General features: G+C 40.5%; 1 protein-coding gene across 2 annotated transcripts in view; it reads right to left on the bottom strand.

The window, feature by feature from the left end:
* The window catches only part of TBC1D5 (TBC1 domain family member 5), a 636,101-nt gene that overhangs the window by 38,891 nt on the left and 573,704 nt on the right, over window positions 1-23,506 (bottom strand). For both annotated transcript variants that reach the window (XM_072651232.1, XM_072651233.1), the window contains one exon: window positions 21,166-21,329. In XM_072651232.1, coding sequence (XP_072507333.1) covers window positions 21,166-21,329 — 164 coding nt within the window. The remainder of the gene's footprint in view (window positions 1-21,165; window positions 21,330-23,506) is intronic.

Raw genomic sequence — 23,506 nt, 5'->3', positions numbered from 1 at the left:
CTCGTTCATCTTTGATATCTAGCCAGAGCAGAGGAGCTGTAAAGTACCAGTTGATACAATTTCTCTTTAGAAACGTTTTCTAGTTTCACATTTTAGCACATGGTATAGGTGAGCATGATGCTATCACTAAAGAGAAAGTTTAGGCATTCAACTGCTAAAATGGTTGTTTAACATCTGTGATTTTAATCTATTCAGATTAGGGTTATTGGGATTTGACTTCTCAAATGGGATGACCATGTTGTCTCTTCTTTGGCATATTAAAGAATCTGGATGTAGAAAGCAAAAGAATTGATGAGCTTCTTAAAAAGCCCATGGAATGTGCTTTTCTCTCCCCCCCACCCTGTTCCTGGAAGACAATCAAACTGGAAGACCTTGCGGTAGTTGACCTGGGATTTCTGAAATCCCAGAGGTTGGACATACTATATCTCTACTTGGAGACATATTTAAAATATTTTCATTTAAGAATTTTTTTCTCAAATACAAATCACTTGGCAGCAGTTATTCCTCCTGGTCTCTTTACTTTTCCTATTATGACACAGATTGGTGTGACTTATGGTAGAAAATTCTGAAGTTTTGTCTGGGGGATAAAGTGTGATGTGTGACTGGGAGGAAAGAAGACTTAATTCCCAAAGGAAAGCCTCATTTCCAGTGCAATTAAACACACAAAATAAAAGAGACAGAGACAGAGAGATAAACAGAGATAGACAAACATGCACACACACTCAGAGAGAGAGAGAGAGAGAGAGAGAGAGAGAGAGAGAGAGAGAGAGACAGACAGACAGACAGACGGACAGACAGACAGAGACAAGGCTTAGAATAAGCCTATTCAGCTGGCCCCATCACCAGCATAAGGAGGGCCTTCAAAAGGTACCAGTGACTGGCCAGAGCCTCCATCATCTTTTCCTTGGCTTCTCTCTCTTAGTATGACTCCTTCATGGAAAGGTTTGGGTGAGACACAATGATACTAAGGGACAGGTCTTGGGCCTTCTCCCTGCTGAGGCCTACCAATTCTCTGCCTGTGTTGTATTGGTGTTTTCCATTTTAGATGAAAAGACTGGAGACCCATCCTGTGTGTTTTTTAAGGTTTCGGGAGCAATGTCCTGGCATCTCTGTGACCCAATGTCTTATCTTTTAAGTCAGCCCAGCATGGTTGCCCTGAGGAACCTTTGGTACTTACCTCATGGGCAGCTGAGACAATGACTCCTCCAGTGGCAATGCTACACTGAGATGTGACCTTGTTGAGACCAATGTCACGTAGGAATTTAGCTAAAAGTGAATCCTCTCTGCCAAGAGTTGGAGGTGGTTATAGGGAAGAGTGTGCCCCAGGGCAATGGGGGAAAATGTTTGAACTTTTGTTCTTGAGTATATCTTGAAAGTAAATATTCTTTTATAAAAGCTAATTGACATTAAATGGTTAAATGGAATCAGTATAGTATTTCCTGGCACCTAATGGTGGGAAGTCAGGGTAACATGAATGGAAAAAGGTTCTAGCTAATAGAATTAGCAAAAGACCCCGAGTGCCTCAGGGCATCCCTAGAATCCTGAGGGATAGATACAGCTGCCCAGCTCTGGAAGTGAGCCAGAGCATACTCACGACACCGGCAAAAGCTATGGGGCAATGTTTAGACACTGCCAGACGATGTAAAATGAGTTGGGGGCAGCTAGATGGTACAGTGCACAGAGTGCCAGCCCTGGAGACAGAAGGACCTGAGTTCAAATCTGATCTCAGACACTTACTGTGTACCCCTGGGTGAGTCACTTAGCTCTGTTTGCCTCAGTTTCCTCATCTGTAAAATGAACTGGAGAAAGAAATGGCAAATCGCTCCAATATCTTTGCCCAGAAAACCCCAAATGGGGTCACAAAGAGTCAGATACAACCAAAACAATTTAACAACAATAACAGATACTGGAAAGATCACTGGACTTATGACTGAAACAACCAAACAAAATATATATAGTTAACATATACATATATACATATATATATTCTAGGTTAGAAGGATATGAATAATAAAGCCAAACTAAACAGTGAACTGAGAGCCTGGAAAAAGACTCTACAATGGTAAATGATGCAACAGTGGATGAATTTTTATTTAAAGCCAGGCAAGATGCATTATACAACATTATTCTGGAGGCTTCAAAGCCATATTTTTTCATGTTATTTATCCAAAGGTTATGATTCTTTCAGCTCTAATCTGATCCTCAGCAGACACCAGATGTTGGCAACCAGGATAACAACATTTTGGAGCCTTTGGCATGCATAATTAGGTAGATTTTATGTAATTCTAAAACCTGCTCTTCAAGGTAGCTGCAGAAAGGAAAGGACACAGTAGGGGACTCTACAGCTGGACTCTGTCCCTTATTAGCTGGGTGACATCGGGAGAAATCACTTCCTATCTCTGAAGTTTAATTTCTTTGGCTGTAAAATACAATTAATGCATAAGGGCACTGTCTACTTCACAGGGTGGCTGGGAAGAAAGTGCTTTGTAAAACACAAAGAGGAGCCATTATGGCCTTGGACTGCTTTGGAACACTCCAAATCTTGGGGCTTAAAAAATTTTCTGTACAATTCTTTCAGAAGCCAAATGAATATGAATAAAAAAATCCACTTTTGTGGCTAATCACTGGAGAACTTTTCAGTGTTGTTATACACGTGTTCCAGGTTTATGTGGTGTCCTCCAATACTTTCTCAGCATGTATACTGTAGCAGATTCAGCTCATAGTAAACTTTAATTTTTATCTCTAAGGAAGGGAAAGAGGATTAGCCTGATTTTTTCCTGCTGTCACAGAATCTTAAGGTTGGACAGGCCCTCCCTGGTTGTCCATCCATTTAGTCAAGCTCCTATGGCCCTTCCCACATCCCTGAGAGGCAGGCAGGTGGACGGGCAGCCTCCTATGACAGGTTACTCATCACTTTCTGAGGCAATCCACCCCATTTGTAGACAGTTCTGACTGTTAGGAAGTTTTCTCCCTCTCCAGTGGGCTCTCCACTCTCCCCACCCTCCAAACACAGGTAGCTGAGCTCTCTTGTATGAGGCATCCCTTCAAACGTTTGTGATATCTCTCTCTCTGAGTTTTCCCTTCTATCAATCAAACAATCAGTATTTATGACTTACTCTGTGCTAGGTGCTACTATGTTAAGTGCTGGAGATAAAAAAAGGCAAAAGACAGCCCCTACCATCAAGGAACTTACCATTTAAAGCAAGAGACAACACGCAAACAAGTACAGGCTAAACCTCCCTAGATCCCTTAACCAATCCTTAAGTGGAAGGAAGGAAGGAAGGAAGGAAGGAAGGAAGGAAGGAAGGAAGGAAGGAAGGAAGGAAGGAGGGAAACATTTATTAAGTGCCTAGTATGCTGTTCTAGGAGTCTCCTTCTGGACTTCCTTTCCCCAAACTCACTTCCCCAGAGTGAGGAAAGGTGCTTTTCTGCAGCGTTTGGTCTGGCTCCTGGCCTTTCTTTTAGAGAAGTCCTGCTGTCTCTGATAGTGGGGAGGGCTGCAGCCAGTGCACACCTGACCACTCAGAGCCAGGCAGAAAGGGACACAGATGATGGGAAGTGAGGACTGGCAAGCTCATCTTCTGGGATCTACAGGAGAGGAAGCAGCTGGGGGGAAGAGCACCAGACCTAGAGTCAAAGCACGGTTTCAAATCTCAGCTGACCTTCACTTGCTACGTGGCTTTGAGTAATGAGCTGCTCTGTCTCAGGGATTTCAGTTTCCTCATCTGTAAAATAAAGTTTTGGGCCGAGCTGTCTCCAAGATCCCTTTCAGCTCTGAAGTTCTCTGATCCTGGGGTTCATGATGAGCATGTATGGCACAGATCTTTCAACTGCAACATTTGTGAGATAACTCTGAGGCAAACCACTGGTGAAATGCTATTAAACTGGGGCAGCTGGGTGGTGCAGAGGATAGAGCACTGGTCCTAGAGTCAGGAAGACCTGAGTTTAAAGCCAGCCTCAGACACTTTTCAGCTATGTGACCCTGGGCAAGTCACCTAGCCCTATTTGCCATTTGCCATTTATATAATGGCAAGCCCCTCCAGTATCTTTGCCAAGAAAACCCCAAATGGGGTCACAAAGAGTTGGACATGATTGAACAACAAAACAACATTGAAATGACTGACAGAAAGTATAGAATGAGCAGTAAGAAAACATCAGAGTGCTGGCTGACCAAAACGCTATTTAGAGTCATCCAAGTGATTTCCATGTCAGTCAGGAAGAGGACTGCTCCAACTCACCAGACGGTCGGCTTCCTTCTGCTTCTCCTCCTGCCTGCCATGCCCTCCCTGCCCCTGTCTAGTCTGGTGGGGCTTGCTTCCTTGTGCTCCCCTCCCCTATTCCTCTTTACCTTCTTGTATTCCTTAAGCCAAGACACTGCACCTGTCTGGCCTCAATTTCCTCCTCTGTAAAATAGAGAGGGTTGGATTAGATGATATCCAGGGTGCCTCTCTTCCCCATGGACATTACAGGACTTTGTCTCTCCTCACCTTTCCTTTCCCTTCAAACAAATGCACTGATTTCAATGCTGGCTCTTGATAATCAAGTTGTTCATTTGATTGTTTTCCCTTGAAAATCTTGAACTATTACTTGGAATATATGGTTCTTTTCTACATACACCAACTTTTGAACTGTAGTGACAATTTATGTTCTGTGTTTTTAAGAAAAAATATAGAGATTTTCACTTCAAATTTTATTATTGCTTTATATCAAAGCAATAAGCATATATTAAGTGCTTACTATGTGCTGTCAAATTGTCATTTCATATTCTTCTCTCATTGTTATTTCATAAGTAAATTGGAAACTGCCAAAATAAGAAGACGTGAAATACAATTATGCTTATAGCCCTTGAATAATCTAATTTCATCACTGATCACAACTCCTTTCTGTTGTTTTTGATTCAGACTGAAGCAGGTGTGGGTTTCAGCAGTTTTCTCAGTGAGTTTACTTCACAATCCTTACACTAAGGTTGCTGGTGGGGGAATAGCTCTTTTAACCAGGTTTTATTGTAGGCCAGTATGTTCTGAAGGCTGGCCTCTCCCAGGTTTCTACTGTACAAATAATGGACAGAGTTTTCTTTCTAAGACATGAGGGGTTCGTTTTTCCCCCTGCCCAGTGGGTACGGAGGCTCTCTTTGAAGAACAGTCTCCACAGGTCAGGCATTGAGCATCTGAACTCAACAGACACCCAACTTAGAGACTGCAGGGACAGATGATCTATAGCAAATAGAAGACAGGAAAGAAGAAAGGGCTGGACCCAAGCAGATAGGGGAACCAGAAGTCAGAAACAGAGGAAACAGAAAGTGCCGAAAAGAAAAGGGAAGTAAAGGGCTTAGATTTTCACCCGATGCTTTGTGTACACAAGGCCCCCAAATAAATATCAGTATACAAACTGGACTGATCCAAGTCAAAAATGAATAAAATAAGAGGAGATAAAACACAAACTGAAACTTGAGAAACAAGGAAAAACACAAGAGAAACTTTTATTTAGAAGTAAAATAAGAGAGATATAGGTCATTTAGACAGGAGATGTTGAGTTTAAAAAATACTCAGCACCCCCTTCCTCCAAAGACTGATATGAAATCAAAACTATCCTGTTTAATTAAAAACCACTAAATAAAACATTTCATGAATAAGCAAATCATACATATACTCATTTGACAACTATCTGAGTGCTTGCTATCTCCTGGACTCTATTGTCTCCATTGTCTCTAGTAACTCATCTTCCAGCAAGACTGAAACATCTCGGAAACTCACTCCTTTCAGGCCCAGGACCCTTCCCTCCCTTGGACTGGAGAGTGTAGACCTTGAAGAGCTCCTCACACAGCCTTCATTTAAGGAGGGGGCCCCCTTGCTGCCACCTCATCAACTTCTACTCAGCTGCCACTTGGCTACCTGCCCCCTCTCTTTTCAGTTTCTTTCTATATGTCTTCTGGGCGCCCCCTCCAATAAATTTTAAGCTTCTTGAAGGCAGGGACTGTCTTTTTCCTTTCTTTATATCCCCAGCAATCAGTACAGCGCCCAGCACACCGTAGGCACTTAATAAATGCTTACTGACTGACCTGCTAGGTACTGTCTCAGGATAGTTTGTCCTAATGTTAGTGATCAAAGAGGAAAGAGCAAACCAAGAAGTCCTTCCAGGATGAAGGCTTCTTCCTGTATAACTCGAGTGAAGCCAGGAAGGGCCTCATTCATCATTCTTCCCAATACAGAGAACAATGAAGGAGTCATAGAACTTTAGGACTGGAGGGGACCCAGAGGGCATTTAGTCCAACCTTATTTTACGGAAGAAGAAGAAAAAGGCCAAGAGAAAATGAGTGACTCGTTTCCATTATCTAACTGGTCTGTCACCAAGTCAAACAATAGGCAAATTGAGAAGCTTAGATGCCCCTCAGTTCAGTCTCCTGTTTCAGAGGTGAGGAAACCCAGGTCCAGACAAGTTAAAGGACTTGCTCAGAGGTGTTCTGCTCACTGCATAACACTGCCTACCTCTCAGAGGCCTGGACTCGTACAACCAGTGCTCTTTTAGTTAAAGAAAAAAAAACCCAACTTCCTTCCTTCAGCTGGTAGCTGTCCTCTAGGCCTTTGGCTCAGTACTTGTATCACTCTGCAGTAGCAGGAAGGAAGGGGTTCTGACACCAGTGGTGGAATGAGGATTAAACTGTGTACCTTGGCAGAAGTTCAACACACAAGAGTCAGTTTTAATGTAGTGTAGCTTTAGTGCAGACAGTGACCTTTGAGACTATCTAGTAATAGATTCTGAGATTAGAGATCTAGGGCAGCTAGGTATGCACTGGGGACCTGCATTCAGATCCAGCCTCAGACACCAGCTAAGGGACCCTGGACAAGTCACTTAACCTCCATCTACCTCAGTTTCCCCAAATGTAAAATGGGGATAATAGCACCTGCCTTCCAGGGTTGTTAGGGTGAAATGAGAGAGCATTTGTTAAGTGCTTAGTACAATGCCTAGCACCTAGCAGATGGTATATAAACTTTAGCTATTATTATCATTATGGTTAGGGCTGAAAGGGATCACACCTTCATGAGTAGCGAGAATAGGAATTTGTAATCTGGGGGCTTGGGGACTCATTTTTACTCACCGCTTATTTGTTCTTAACCTAATTTTTACCTAACTGGTTTCTGGTTATCCAAGTAAGGGAAAAGAGCAAGTGCATGAATAATCCCAAATAACATGTTCCAGGTGAAAAAGCTACACATCAGAAATGAAAATAAAATCTTTTAACTGAAACCAATCTAACATAGGCCTGGAAATCTGAACTGGATTATGGCATAACTGAGGTTCTGTAATGGGGGAAACCCAAAGTCTTTCTTGAGTTGAGTTACTGACTTTGTTGTTTGCAAAATTGCTGCGAGACACAGCCAACGTTTTTTGACTGCTGTTAATGTTTTTATGAAAAATACAACCCTAGAGATTTAAGCATAAGTAGATACATGCTATCACTGTCATACACAGTACTTACAGCCCTACCTTGATACTGTAAACAAAAGCATTGGTGAATTAATTTCATTTCCTAATTCTGTCTTTAGGAAAATAAATAGCTTCCTATTTTGTAAAGATGTGTGTATATGGACTCATTTTGCAGTTTTCATAGGGAAACATCCCCATCTTTTGGACTTTTAGGATATTGCCACCATGCTATGTTTTTGGCAAATAACTCTAAGTGTTGTAAACTTCAGTTAACCAAAATGCTGCATTCAACAATTGTGCTGGTTAGCTAAAGTTCTACTGTCATATACAGAATCCCCATGTGCCTGGTTTCTTTCAAGCTTCAGCTCAAGCACTTCTTTAGGAAGACTGTTTTGGTCCCCCACTGCTAGTGCCTTACCTCTTAGGTGGCCATTCATCTACTCTTGTATATGTCAGTATGTAGAGAATTGTTTCCCCGTTAGAATGGGAGCTCCTTGCTAGAAGGGACCTTTGTAGACTGAGCACTTAGCCCAGTACCTGGCACAAAGTAAAAGCTTAAAAAATACTTGTTGACTGACTAACTGACCTACGGCTATAATTATAAACAACTCTATTGAGCCAGGACACTTTCTGTTGTTATCTTTCTAATATTAGTCCAGTTGTACAAATCTGTGAGTGAGGTGGACAGGATAAGGGAGAAGTCTACATCAGGGAAACAGTCATTGCCCATGCAAAACAAGTCTCATGTTGGATTAAACCTGTGACCCTGACTTAGTCAGGAGTATGCTTTACACAACAAACCTAGAGTCCTAATTATGGAGCCAAGGAACTGCACTGACATCAAAGTCAAGGACAAACACTTGGGGGGGGGGGCGGGGCGGTTATTAAACATGGAAGTTATTTCCAACCAGAGTTTGTAAGGAGGTAGTTGTTCCAATGTGGTCAACTCTAAGACTTAAAGAAGGGAAGAAGACAATGTCTTCATGTCTTCTTTAGTTCCACTCTCTCTAGTCTCATATTTCCAGTCTCTTGGGGAGCCTCTGCCACTGGGTATCCTTCCAGAATCTCAAACTCAACATATTTCACATCAAACTTGCTATTTCCTCCTGAAGACTCAGCCCTCTCCCTTACTTCTCTATGTTTTGGAGTCCAGATACCACAGAATCACCATATAACATTTCTAACAAGTGGTCAGCATGTGCTAGATAATAACTGACTGTTGGGTTGAACTGACCTTGCATTCTGAGGTGGCCAGGCTGCTTTGGAACAGCTTGAATCATTCTCTCAAAGTCAAAACCAAAGTCTCGGTCTCTGTAACCTTCACTCACTGCTTCTACATTAGTGCGATTCATTCCGAAACTTAGAATCATAGTACCACAAAAGTCCACCATTTAAAAGATGGTAAAATTGAGGTCCAGGGAAACACTAATCTCTCTGATTAGATATAATAGCTAACATTTGCATAGTGCTTATTGTATGCCAAGACCTGTGATAAGTGCTTTATAAATATTATCTCATTTGATCCTCACAACAACCCTGGAGGGAGATGCTAATTATAATCCCATTTTACAGATGGAGAAACTGAGGCAGACAGAGGTTAAAGTGACCTGCCCAGGGTCACACAGGTAACAAGTGTCTGAGAACAAATTTGAACCATGTCTCCTTGAATTCAGACTCAGTGCTCTATTCACTGAGCCACCCAGATGTTCCTAAGAGACCAAGTGACTTACCCAAGGTCATACAACTACTGAGTAGCACCAGCAGGGCAAAAATTCAAGTCCCCTGACTCCTTGGCTCAGTGTTTTCCACTACTTTGTACTACTACCCTTCACAATCATTAAAGAAATATTCAGATCTAGCATGAATGCAAAAAAAAATTTACAATGAATTCCTCAGAAGACAAAATTAGTTGGGATGAGAGACCCTCACTCTAAAGGAAACTCTCTAACAAAGAGAGATAACATATTTCTTAACCATCTGATTATTTTCCCAGTGGGAATGAAAGAAAAGCTCTCTGTCTTGGTTATCACCTTTGAAAAATCAAAGTACTGACTCTTCTTTTCCCTGGTATAATTACAAGGGCAGTGAAAGTTAGATATATTTTTACTTATTAATCATTATGTGGAAACATCTACAAATTCTTTAGAATACTGTGCTGGAACAAAGGAAGGGTTCTGTTGCTCTACCTTTCATGCACCTATTTATACACCATACACAACAGGATTGAGGGTATGTATCCTGAGCCTACCCCTTTCACTAAATCCCAAATCTGTTCACTAAAACATATAACAAAAAATCTTAGTCCTAAGGGAGAAAGATTAGGGAGACTGATTTCAGACAAACAAAAACACCCAGCCCTAAAAAACACATTTGCTCTGGGTACTAAGCAGACATATTAATATCCTTATTGCCCATCTGGGTGGCATTCAATTTTTCATTTTACCTGAAGTTGTATTTAAGAGAGTTGTATATTTGAGCATTATTATATGGTTGGTGCATTACTGATTTAATTTTTATTTTTCTCAAGTGCTCATTTAAAAAGCATTGTTCTTGACCTTTTATGTATTATTTACATGTATGTCTCATAAATGAATGGGTAACATTTGCATTTTTAAGCATGAAACAAACCAAATTTACTACTCTGGCAAAATCTGTATTTGGGGACATCATGTATGTAAAGGAAGATGATAGCATGTCCTCCTTCCTTGAGTTTTTCTAACTGTAGGATTATTCTGTAAGTCAGCCTTAGTGATGGAGTTTGTTATATACTTCCCTGATGTAGGGCTCCCCCAGAGGGGGGCTGGGTAGAAGGCTGCACATCAGACTGGTATCCTGTTTAAAGTAAAGCTGCCTTTATTTACACCTTTGATCCAACAAGCCTTCTCCAACCCGGCCCCTTGCCTCCCCTTGGCAGCTGTTTGCTCTAGCTTAAGCCTTGTCGCCTCTCCTGCTTTTCTTTCCTCCATGCTGCCCGAGTCAACCTCTTCTTCCCCACAATCTCCCTAATACACCACTCTGGTCACTTATTCTACAGCTCCAAATGCTTTAGTGGCTTTTTGTATCCATTTACCTGGATACAAGACTCTTAAGAATCCAGCTTCAACGTACTTTTTTAGCCTTCCTTTTTGACCACAAGGGACTAATCTCCAACTTCTTTTTTCATTTTTCCCTCCTCTGATCCTCACGCCTGGAATGAACTTCCCTATTGCATCTTTTGGTCAAAATCCTTCCCTTCCCTCAAGGCTGGCACTCCATCTATGAATCCTCTGCTACCCTAAGTGATCTCCCATGCTCTTCAGCTTTCTCATAGATCTTCATATGGACCTTCTCTTGAGCTGTCTAATTTTTATGATAGTTTTTGGTGCATGTTTCGTCTCCTTGAAAGGTTATAAACTCTTGCAGACCAAGGAGCATGAATAATTTGATCTTTGTTTTTAGAGGGCTAGCACAAGTGTACTCTGCACTTAGCAGGTATTTGATCCTTACTGAATTGAATTGACTTCTGTTCTCAATTTGCAAGATCCTGCTGTCATTCCCACTTTCTTTCTTTGGGCCACTTTTCAGAGAATGAGAAGGTTATGGCCCAAGTACTCCAGAGAGATTCTGCTCATACATAGAAGGCAATGATTGAGGATATCATGCAGTGAACTCTGGTCTTCACAGTCAAGGCAGCCTCTGATTGGACTACGTAAGGAGATGTGACACTTTAGTTCAGCTATGCAAGGAAAGGGAATAACTATAACATCACTGAAGTCACAGGAACAAAGGGGAAAGAAGCCTTGGAAAACACTTGAAAAACCCCAGAAGGTCAAGCAGGGTGGTCTGGTCTGTGAATCCAAGCCACAGGAGGGAGGTCTCTCTTCTGGCCTAGCTTTTTCACCTTGATGTTTTTCAATTCAGCCACTAATTTCCTCCATTTGAGGTTGACAGGTTTTCTGTTCTGGTGGTTGAACGCATTGCACATTTCATTATGAGAATCATGTTTTATTACAAGGTACTAAAAGCTATTACACAGTTTCTACCTCATGGCCTGCACCTTCCAGATTAACTGTAGTTTTGATCAGTAACTGCCTATTCATTTTTGGGTGTTGTTCCTTGGTTTGGATTGCAACAAATGTTTCACCCCTCTGAAATTTTATATTCAATTTAAAAAATAAAATGGCATTTGAAAACACTTACTTGATATTTTCCATCATGTTTATTAAAAACAAATCCTCAATCCTTGAAAATGTAGAAGGAATTAAACACATGAAACTGCTTGTAGTTTCAGATAAAAAGATTATTTATGACTATGAATAGTTAATAAAGGATAATATCTAATAGGAATGAAAAAATAAAATTAGACACTGCACGTATGTACATGCATTTTGTTATCTTGACAAATAATAGAATTAAAAACAAGATAAAGCTGACAAAATTAAATTGGGAGTTAAAAATAAGAGTAGAATGCTTATAAACCATGAGGATAAGTTCATCAAGCTCAGATGTATTAAATTCTGATAATCACAGGAGAAGGAGGAGCTTTGGATGGAGCAGCTTTGACTTTGTTTTCTGCTGTTTTCATGCTTTGGTCCTCCTTGTCACCAAAATAAGATTCTAGAGTCTGATTCTTTTTAAGACTTTTGTTCATTGCAGGAGGCATAAGAATCAAATAATATTCAAAGAAGACAGTTGGGAGAAATCATCCTAAAGATAAGGGGTTAAAATTAGGGAAAGAAGTTGGAAGCTATATAACTTTCTACAGACAATATTAAGGCTGATCAGGGAAGTTTCTGAAAAGAAAACTTTTCTCAGAAAAGAAATCCCTGTGACATGTAATTCAAAAATTCTATCATTATCTCAAGCAAACAAATCAAGCTTCTTCATTATTCAAGTTCACCATCACCAATAACCATCATATCATATTTAAAATAATTCTAGGAATAGCTATGCATATTTTTTCCAACAGTGGTAGTGAGGGATAAAAACCTCAACACTAGCCAAATAGATTATTAAACAAAAGATTAGGGGGCAGAGCCAAGAAGGTGGAGTAACAGCAAAGACTTTCTAGAGTGCTCCTGCCAAGCCCAGCCAAATACCTGTAAAAAATGGCTCTAAACAAATTCTGGAGATGTGGCACCCACAGAATGACAGAGTGAAACAAATCTCCAGCCCAAGACAGTCTGGAAGGTCTCAGGAAAGTGTCTATCACACCACGAAGGGGTCAGGGCACAGTCCAGCATGAGCCAGGCTGGCACAGATAGCACCTGAGCAGGCTTTGGGGAGACTGAATCTTTCACATCTGTGGTGGTTTCTAGACTTTGTGACCCCAAAACATGGAAGATAAATTGGAAGGTCACTGGGAAAAGTCTATGGGAGCAGTGCAGGAGAGTGGAGTGGTCCAACCCCAGCCTTAGGGCAGCTGAGGGGGGAGGGACAAAGGAATCCCAGAGCCACAGCAGCAGCAGGCACAGAGACAGTGACTGTTTCTGGAGCACTTGGCCCACAGACTGTGAGGGGATTGAGTGGCTGACAGTACACCGCCCAAACCCACTGAAAGCAGAGAACTACCTTGACAGAGAGCTCAAAAGTCAAGTAAATGGCTGGGGAAATGAGCAAAAACCAAAAAAAGAATCAGCCTCTAGAATCTTACTTTGGTGACAAGGAAGACCAAAGCATACAAACAGGAGAAAACAAAGTCAAAGCTCCTCCATCCAAAACCTCCAAGAAAAATATGAATTGGTCTCAGGCCATGGAAGAGCTCAAAAAGGATTTTGGAAATCAAGTAAGAGAAGCAGAGGAAAAATTGGGAAGAGAAATGAGACCAATGCAAGAAATGAAAAACAAGTCAACTGCTTGTTAAAGGAGACCCAAAAAAATGCTGAAGAAAATAACTCTTTAAAAAATAGACTAATTCAAATGGCAAAAGAGATCCAAAAAGCCAATGAGGAGAAGAAGGCCCTAAAAAGCAGAATTGGCCAGATGGAAAAGGAGGACCAAAAGCTCACTGATGAAAATAACTCCTTAAAGATTAGAATGGAGCAGAAGGAAGCTAATGACTTTATGAAAAATCCAGAAATTATAAAACAAAACCAAAGGAATGAAAAAAATAGCAGACAATGTGAAATATCTCACTGGAAAAACAACTGACCTGGAAAATAGATCCAGGAGAGACAATTTAAAAATTACAGGACTACCTGAAAGCCATGATCAAAAAAAAGAGTTTAGACATCATCTTTCATGAAATTATCAAGGAAAACTGCCCTGATATTCTAGAACCAGAGGGTAAAATAAATATTGAAAGAATCCACTGATTACCTCCTGAAAGAGATCCCAAAAGAAAAACTCCTAGGAATACTGCAGCTAAATTCCAGAGTTCCCAGGTCAAGGAGAAAATATCACAGGCAACCAGAAATAAACAATTTGAGTATTGTGGAAATAAATCAGGATAAGACAAGATCTAGCAGCTTCTACGTTAAGGGATCGAAGGGCTTAGAATATGATATTCCAGAAGTCACAGGAGCTAGGTAGGGTTAAAATCAAGAATCACTTACCCAGTAAAACTGAGTATAATATTTTAGGGGAAAAAAATGGTTATCCAGTGAAATAGAGGACTTTCAAGTATTCTTGATGAAAAGACCAGAGTTGAATAGAAAATCTGACTTTCAAACACAAGAATCAAGAGAAGCATGAAAAGGTAAACAGGAAAGAGAAATCATAAAGGACTTGCTAAAGTTGAAGTGTTTACATTCCTACATGAAAAGATAATATTTGTAACTCTTGAGACTTTTCTCAGTATTTGGGTGGCTGGAGGGATTATATACATATATATAGACTGAGGGCACAGGATGAGTTGAATAGGAAGGGATGATATCTAAAAAAATAAAATTAAGGGGTGAGAGGGGAATTTATTGGGAGGAGAAAGGGAGAAATGGAATGGGGAAAATTATCTCTTATAAAAGAGGTGAGAAAAAGCTTTTTCAATGGGGGGAAAAGGGGGTAAGTAAGAGGGAAAAAGTAAATCTTACTCTCATCACATTTGGCTTAAGGAAGGAATAACATGCACACTCAATTTGGCATGAAAATCTATCTTACACTACAGGAGAGCAAGAGAGAAGGGGATAAGTGGGGTATGGAAGGATGATAGAAGGGAGGGCAAATGGGAGGAGGGGGTAATTAGAAGTAAGCACTTTTGAGGAGCAACTAGGTCAAAAGAGAATTGAATAAATGAGGGGCAGGATGGAATGGAGGGAAATATAGTTAGTCTTTTACAACATGACTTTTATGGAAGTCTTTTGCATAACTACACATGTATAACCTATATTGAATTGTTTGCCTTCTCACTGGGGATGGGTGGGGAGGGAGGGAGAGAAGTTGGAACTCAAAGTTTCAAAAATGAATGTTAAAAATTGTTTTTACATGCAACTGGGAAATAAAAAATACAGGTAATGGAGTATAGAAATCTATCTTGCCCTATGAGAAAACAGGATAAGGGAAGGGACAGGGGTGATAGAAGGAAGGGCAGATTGGGGCAAGGGGTAATTAGAATGCATGGTGTCTTGGGGTGGGGAGAGGGGAGAGATTGGGAGAAAATTTGGAACTCAAAATTTTGTGGAAATGAATGTTGAAAACTAAAAATAAATAAATATTTTAAAAAATTAAAAAAAAATAAACAAAAGATTACTGCTTGTTTCTGTAATCACTGTTTACTCATATCTAAATACAAACATCTAGGTAAAGCATTTGTTAAATGTTTACTATGTACCAAGTACTGTGCTAAATACAAGCAAGCAGATGGTTCCTACCCTCAAGGAACTTCCATTCTCCTGGGGGCAGATAACCCATAAGGGCAGGTGAGGAAGGCATGAGAGCTAGTGGCATATGTGGAGACGGCCAGAAAGTTTGGTGGAGGCCTGGGTCCCACAGGTGGTAGCTTGGAATTATATGGCACTTTTAAAAGCAGTTGAAAATCTTTAGTAAGCAGATGTATCTCTACAGATGTCTCTATAAAGTTCAAACTTGAAAGGTCCATCCTTACAACATGCCTCCTGGTAGTGAAGGTTATAAACAGGACTGGCATGTCTCCATGTTGACCCCAAAGAGCAATCATTCACTCAACAAAAACGTTCTCATTCATGCTGTGTAGGGCCCTGTGCTGGGCGTACATGCTCTCATATCATTCAGAAAGGGAGATAAGAGGCAGAACTGTAATACACAATATTTTATGGCAAATACGTAAGACAAGTATAAAGTAAAGACTTACATGTGTGCAAGGGGAAAACTGCTATTGACAGGGAGATGAGGGAAGATTTTGTGGAAAAGGTGGCATTTAAGTTGGGCCTTAAAGGATGGACATATCACTTTTCCTCCATGCACTATAGCTTCCTCATCTATAAAGTGAAAGGTTTGAGCTAAATGACCTCTACGATCTCTAATGTCATATGGTTATAAGCATGTGGGTGAAGAGCACTCTGGGAAAGGGTTGCAAGTGCCTGATATTCTTAAGCCATGGTACAAGGGATTACTTCTCTACTTTCCTTGATGACCTCATCCTCCATGGATTTAAATACCATCTCTGCTGGTGATTTCCCAATCTACTTTTCCTGCCCCAACTCTATGTTGACCTCCAATCTCACATCTCCAACTGCCTCTTGGACATTCAAACTGGATGCCCAGTAGATATTTTAAAATCATTATGTGCAAAACGGATCTTGTATCTTTATTAAGCACTTACTGGATACAAGGTACCATGCTACCTTCTGAGAATACATACATACAAGTGAGACAGTTCTTTTCTCTCAAAGACTTTACATTCTCTAATGACTAAAGCAAGTTACCTTCTGAGTCAATCAGTCTTGGTTTCATATTACCTAAAAGAAGAAGGTCCTTTGGACTAAAAACAAAACTTTTGTAAGCTTAATGCTAATATTATCCCCTATTCCTTTAAGATGAGATACAGCCTTTTAATCTGAAATTAGAGGAAAGAAAGTTTTCTCTAATTTTGAATAGAGCAAGTTGTAAATTTGTTTGAGTTCAATTTGACAGAGGTAATTGGGGCTGATGAGAAGAGGGCTAGACTTGAGTTCTGCCTCAGACAAATATTAACTCTGTGACTCTCAGCCTTCCTGTTTCTTTGTTTCCTCATCTGGAGAGAGAGAGGGAGTTGAACTCAGGGATTTCCAAGGACCTTCCCAGAGTTATATCTGTGATTCAAAGTATAAAGTAAGGTCTAGTCTTGGATGATTTTGTTAGAAGGCAGGAGGCAGATAAAACACCAGCAAAGAGTGATTTAAAGGAGAAAAAGGAGATGGGGAGGAAGCCACAGAGTGGAGAAAAGAAGTAGAACAGGGCAGCTGGAAACCATGATGATAATTCTTGTATGTGACCATTCTGCAGAGTTTGGCTTATTTTTGTTATTTGTGATGGGGACACAAAAGACAGAGCTCCTTCACAACTTCTGTGTGGCTTCACAGAACTGCCCCTTATGGGGAACTGTGGTCATGGGGAGGAAATGTAGGCCATTAATGGCACAATTTCCAGCTGGCTACCGTACATATTTCTAATGGTTTCTAATTAATTAAAAATATTGTTCATATCTTTCTGTCCAATAAGATCTGATATGCAACTTGGTTCTTAGTACCTTTTTTTGATGAAAATGATAATCAGGAGGGCAAAGAAATATAAGACACAACTTTGTCAAGGTGATCATTCACCACAAATACCTTTTCATCTTTATAAAACTACTTTTTGTTTAAAGCCAAGGGGTTCATTTACTGTTACAAGTTCTTGAAGACCAATTTTCATGAAAAATATGTTTACTGAAACAAAGATGGGTGGAAAAAGATATTTATAAAAGATATTTATCTATGAAAGCCAAATTAAAATGTCATGGCAAACTAAGAAAGCTTTTAAATAACACTCTCTTTGATAATCATGTTTCCTTGACGTGATGAACTGTAACAATGTGAGTATGAGGGAATGCGAGGAAACAATACTTCCAAAAAGATAGATGGTGGACCTTCCCAAGATTAACCAATGATCTGGCAGGCACAGTAAAAACAAACACTTCTGCTCTCTCCAAGATGAATCTGACGTTGAGGACTAAAAAGGCCACATTTCAAGCATCTGATCTGAATTTGGCCTTACATCAAAATCTATTTGGAAAGAAGCTACACAAACTGCTGAAATCTAGCCTCTTCTTTAACATTTATTTATTAAAACTAAGTATGTGGAAGATACTCAAGTATCAGCAACACATATTTAAGTTCCATCTGATAGTGCGATTGATTAGAGATCGGTACATTGTAAGAAAATATCTGCAAACTGAAAAATTCTATATTTAAATATATTAAAAGTGTTAACATGCAGTTCGGTTCAATGGACCAATACTGAGTTCTATTATAATCAGTACTTTCCACATAATTTGCATTTTTGTGAGTCTAAAAGTGATGAATGGAGGAAAAAATCAGATAATCAGTAACTGGAAGGCTGACCTAAAAACAGAACAGCAGTCACCTACATGTTATGATATAAAACAGTCTGGAAAACAACAGCTAATAGCTAACTTTTATATAGCACCTACAATGTGCTTGGCACCATGCTAAGTGCTTTACAATTATTTATCCCCATACAGATGAGTAAACTGAGACAAAATGAGTTGTGACTTGCCCAGGGTCACACAGCTAGTAAGTGTCTGTGGCCAAATTTGAATTCAAGTTTTCTTGATTCCAGGCACAGGGCTTTAACCACTGTGCCACCTAGCTACCCCTGGTCCACACTTCCCACAGGAGTATGAAACTCCACTATCAGGAATTCATTCCTTTGGATTGATGACTGAGTCTTATTATACTCCAGTCCCCTTCATGCACATCAAAATAAAGTTGCACTAGCCTTCTGAATGCTGTTCACATATGGCATTCCATTTCCAGTCCTGGGGCCTCTGTTCGGGCTCTCTCCCAGGCCTGACTCTGATTCCCCCAGGCACTAGTGCCTTCTCTGTAGATTGGCTATTGTGTGCTTACCTGTCCAGGCACACAGTGTTTGACCTGACTAGAAAGTAAGCTCCCTGAGGCAAGATTTATGTCACTCTTCTCTGTGTCTCTCCAGCACACAGTGCATATAACAATGCCTGGTAAATGTTTGTTGACTGACTGGATACAGAGAGAGGCAATCTGGAGTAGTGGACAGTCAGAAGGCCTGGGTGCTAGGCCCAGCTGGGAGATCTTGGGATGACATTTACTCTCTCTGATCCTTACTTTCCTCATTTGTCAAATGGGGAAAACAAAATTTGTGCAACCAGCTTCCAGTTTAAAGCTGACAGGAATCTCAGAAATTGAAGGGAACTTAGGGGAAATCTATACCGCAACAGTGTTAAGAGAAACTGGTACTATCAACAAACTGGTAGCCATCATGTACAGAGGCACTATGGTGCTTCTCAACCAGGCCTGCCTTAACTGATTTATAAGCATCTCTTCAGAGAAGGGCAGCAGTGATGTCCAGAATGTCTGTCAGCCATCTTACACAAGCACTAATATTGGAAATAAGGCTCAGCTCTATTAGGTGGTTCTAGACTTCCAAACCTTATTTCAGTTCTGAGATAGCATCATACCCTCAGTACTAGGAATGCCAGAGAGGGATTAAGTCACCAGTCTGCAGTCACTCAGGAGGTCCTCCATCACTCAGCAGTGAATGCCCTCAGTTCAAATGAATAAACCACATGGCCTCCATCCACACCCACTGCAGCCTCTTGGTGAGATCACAACATGACCTATGCAGCTTTATAAACTGGAGAAAGCTCATCAAGTGTGAGCTGCTGCCACTGCAACAAGACCAGCTCTCCCAAATGCAAACCACTCCCAGAAAGGATAACACAGAAAGCTATTAGTGAATATTATGGTCATTCACATTTTAATGTGAATTAATTCAGAAAACTATATTTTGGCAAACTGAGCAAAGGGTAAACCTGAAGAAGGGAAGGATGGTTGAAAAGCAGCTGCGAGCTAGCTAATTACTTCAGGGTTATCATGAGGTGGGGTATTTCCAGGAGCAGGAGAGGAAGAAGGAGAGTGGGCTAAGCCTTGAGATTTCATAGCCCAGCCAGTTCCCACCTTCGTAGGGAACACAGAGTACTTACTGCTTACACCACTCACTAAGACTGCCCTGGGAATTCTCCTCTACTTTTATCCTTAATTGCTACTTAGGTCACGTATCCTTCTTTAATTTTAGATATGTTCATTCCTGGCTTCCTCTACTGGACAATTAGCTTCCTAAGGGTAGGGATAGGCTAGCATACAGCTTGGCATTTAGGAGTATAGATCTGGAGATGATGGGACCTCAGAGATAAGGTAACCTAACCTCTTCATTTTACAGAAAAGGAAACTGAGGCCCAAAGAGATTAAGTGACTGATCCAAGGTCACACAGCTTAAGCGGCTAAATTCAGATTCAGTGCTTCCAAGTTAAACTCCTTTTCTATTTTCATAAGTACTTAAAAAAAATCTGTCTTTTGAGATGCCAAATTCATTAGATATTTGCTTAACCTTTTCCTTTCATTCTATTTGCTTCTTAGTAAAGATATTCTTAGAAATTTGACATTTGTATAACATGACTAAATGTGATAACAATACTAAAAAATACTTATTGGACTGATGAATGGCTAACTAAAATAGAATCCTAGAAAACAAAATCCTGGATTTAATTTCTTCTATACTAAACAATAAAGAAAAACATTTAGCTACAGAGAAACCCTTGTGATAAAAAAGAAAATCAGAACCAATTAAAATCTTGGTTTAAATGGCAAGAGATCTTAAAGAAGCTTTATGTGGGTAGGAAAAGAAAGTAGGACAACAGATTGATTTATTCTTCAACTTGGTATATGTGCATTCCATGGAAAAGCTGACATTGCTTTCTTGTCTTGGTATATGTGCATTCCATGGAAAAGCTGACACTGTTTTCTTTTAAAATCAGAAACTCAGAGGATCAAAGCTTTTGGAAGCATCTCAAAAGATGTACTTTTTCAGTTCCCTCCCTTTCGGTAAGGTATCTTGACTATTCAGGTAGGCTACCTAACTTGCCCAGCAAAATTTAACTTCGAGAGCACTAAAACCTTTATTTGGGAAAGGAGCAGTGTCAGTCTTAAAGGCCTAACAGCACGCACCTACTTCTTATTGGCTTTTTCTGCATCTTCACATTTTCTTCTTTTTGCTCTAAGCTTTACTTTCCCTTGTGCATCAGCTGAAAGGGCTGATGAACATGTCACAGAGAAGACTGAGCACCGACGGGTCACACACTGGAGTCACCTGAAAGGCTTTCCTTGTACAGTCAGTTTATCAATGGTTCCAAAACCAACCCTGTTTCTAGTGCAGCCTAAGTCCTTTAGATACGTCCTCGGGAGCAGCATGCTCCAAGAATCTGTAAATACACCATAATGAAGCCAGGAAAGTTTGTTTATCCTGTTTTAATCATGTCAAAATGGCTACTTTTTATTGATCATTCTATCCCACTGCTGATCGAAAGGCTGTTGGTTTTTCTATGGTAATATTTGGCCCCCAAAGTTTGGAAAAACTCAGTCTCTTATGAAAAGGCATCAATGTACCCTCCACAAATGATACTTTTTGTGAAGCAGTTCATTTTGGGCCATGATATTTTTCTAAATTTTTTCTTTTTTACACAAGGACACAAAAGAAAGATTAATTAATGAAACTATGAGATATGTTCCTCAGTTTTCCATGACAAAACACCCAGACTTGTTACCAGGTACTTACAGATTCTTTTCTGCCCATGGTTTTGCTGTGAGAGCGGGAACGGGAGATGGTGCTAAAGAAAGAGTCCTTCTTGGTAGCAGACAAGGGGGGAGAGCCTGTGAATTCCCTTCCCCCAGGCAAGCTGTCAATGCTTGGAGATGAACTGATGTTCTTAGTGCTCTGTCCTGAAAGAAAAGGTAAAGAAGCAATAATGAATCACCAGAAATTCTGAGTGACTGATGGATGAAGTATGACTGATCGTGTCAAGAACTCACAAGATAGCTTCATTGACATTAATGTCACTGACATATGGAAAGGGTATGGAATAATAAAATGTACACATTGCTAGACAATAGTTTTAAAATCACATTTCCAAATGTTAACTTAACTCTCTCCTTATGTATATATGTAAATATATACATACGTATATACACACAGGTATATGCATGTATATACATACATGAACATGCATACACATATACATATATATATATAGATAGATGTGGTAGATACGGTTTTCGGTGCATGGTTCATCTGTCCTAGTTTCCATCATCCCCCAAACACTAATGAGTACTTCAGCCCCTATAAATTTTCAGAAGAGACTTGATGGAATGACTGTATGAAATGATTCTCAATAATGCACGCAGTGACAAGTGAAAATCCTAGGTCTCTCAATTAAAGATTTCAGAGTTTCTTTACCTTTTGTTCATTACAAAGCAAAAATGCTCTCTAGCTTGGCACCTCTGTCTCTCATGGCCCTACAGGCACACAGAACATGCCTGCTGACAAACTCATCTTTCTGACCTTTCCTCGTATCGTCAGACTTGCTGGGGATCTTTAACGCTAGAGTCAGGTCTAAGGGAAGGAAAGATAGGCAGCTGCCTGGGATGTGACAAACTAGACAGACATACAGAGGAACAGACAGATAAGCATTTAACAAGTGCTTACTATGAGGAACATGATAATAATAAAAATAAAAATAAAGATCTTGCTGGGCACTGTACTAAGTGCTTCACGAGTATCTCATCTGATCCTTACAACAACCCTGGGAGGCAAATGCTACTATCTCCTTTTTACAGTGGAGCAAACTGGGGCAAACAGTGCTCAAGTGACTTGCATTGGGTCACACAACTAAGAAGTGGTTGAGGCTGGATTTGAACTCTGGTTTTCCTGATCCCAGGTGTTGTGCCCTTTTAAATTTGACTTATGAAAACACTTCTTTTCTGTCAGAAAATTTAATCTCGGGTTCCAACATCCTTCTTTTGGGATGCTGGGTCACATATTTGATGGTGCTGAGTCTCTAGGACAGTGAGTCATGATGGTGTGATCCTGGACACTGCCTGGGCACACGAGCCCCTTGCTCACACTCAGCATGGGGAGAAGGATCTGGGGCTGTCAGATCAACATGGCCCGGTCTGAGGTTTCAGGAGAGACCACTGCCTTAAGGCCCCAGTTCTAGAAAAACCCCCTTGCTGCCCAATCACATGACCTCTCCTTCACTCCAAGAGAGGTGGGACAGCTGCTGAAGGAGGCAGTTTCTCCCACCATCACATTTGTGGGAGGAGATGAGACTGCATTCATCTTTAAAACTTCTTAACATCTGCTTGGGAGCCTCCTCTTCAAGGTACTGAAAACAAAGCTTCCACAAAATCTTATTTTTAGGGAATGGGTCCAGATCAAAGGCATTCTACCAAAAAGCAAAGTCCTAGAAGGAAAAGAGAAGCTAAGAATAAATGTGAAGGGGCTTACATGTGGCTAGTCATGGAACAAAGTCTGTGTCCTAGGGACACACAGACTATTAGGGATGCAGATTTTTTTTGCCTTCTCCATCACTTTTATCTCCCACGCTGAGAGGAGATGTTGCAAGGGCCAAGTGCAGACCTATTCCTCCCCCAGCCCTTCTTCTGAGCCCCACTGACCTGCAAGCCATCCTAGCGGGCCCCGAAGCTTTAAGCCACACTAGCAATAACCTGTAGAGTCCCAGGAACTGTGCCTCACACATAGCATGTAGCACACAGTTTTGACATACCAGATACTCAAATGGCTGTTTGTCTGATGAAATGACGTCTTATATATTGGAGAAAAAACACCAACTCTCATAAAAGCCATCTCATGACTTGGTGCTTGATACTGCACCTTCTCTGGGGAAAGCTGGGCACTCTAATGCCAGCTTACCAAATAAAGAGCAGTACGAAGAGCCTTTCGAAAATGGATAAATGGGCTTTGGAAAAACCATGTCAAAAACCAAAAGGGTCACACTACAAAGACTTTACAACACACAGCCAGCCTTCTCACATCTATCACTAAGACAAGGCTACCTTTGGAACAGCACCTTTATGCATTTTTGCAAGATAACATATTG

The sequence above is a fragment of the Notamacropus eugenii genome, chromosome 3 (genome assembly GCF_028372415.1).
Source record: "Notamacropus eugenii isolate mMacEug1 chromosome 3, mMacEug1.pri_v2, whole genome shotgun sequence".
Lineage (NCBI taxonomy): Eukaryota > Metazoa > Chordata > Mammalia > Diprotodontia > Macropodidae > Notamacropus > Notamacropus eugenii.
This window is presented reverse-complemented; position numbering and strand designations above follow the sequence as displayed.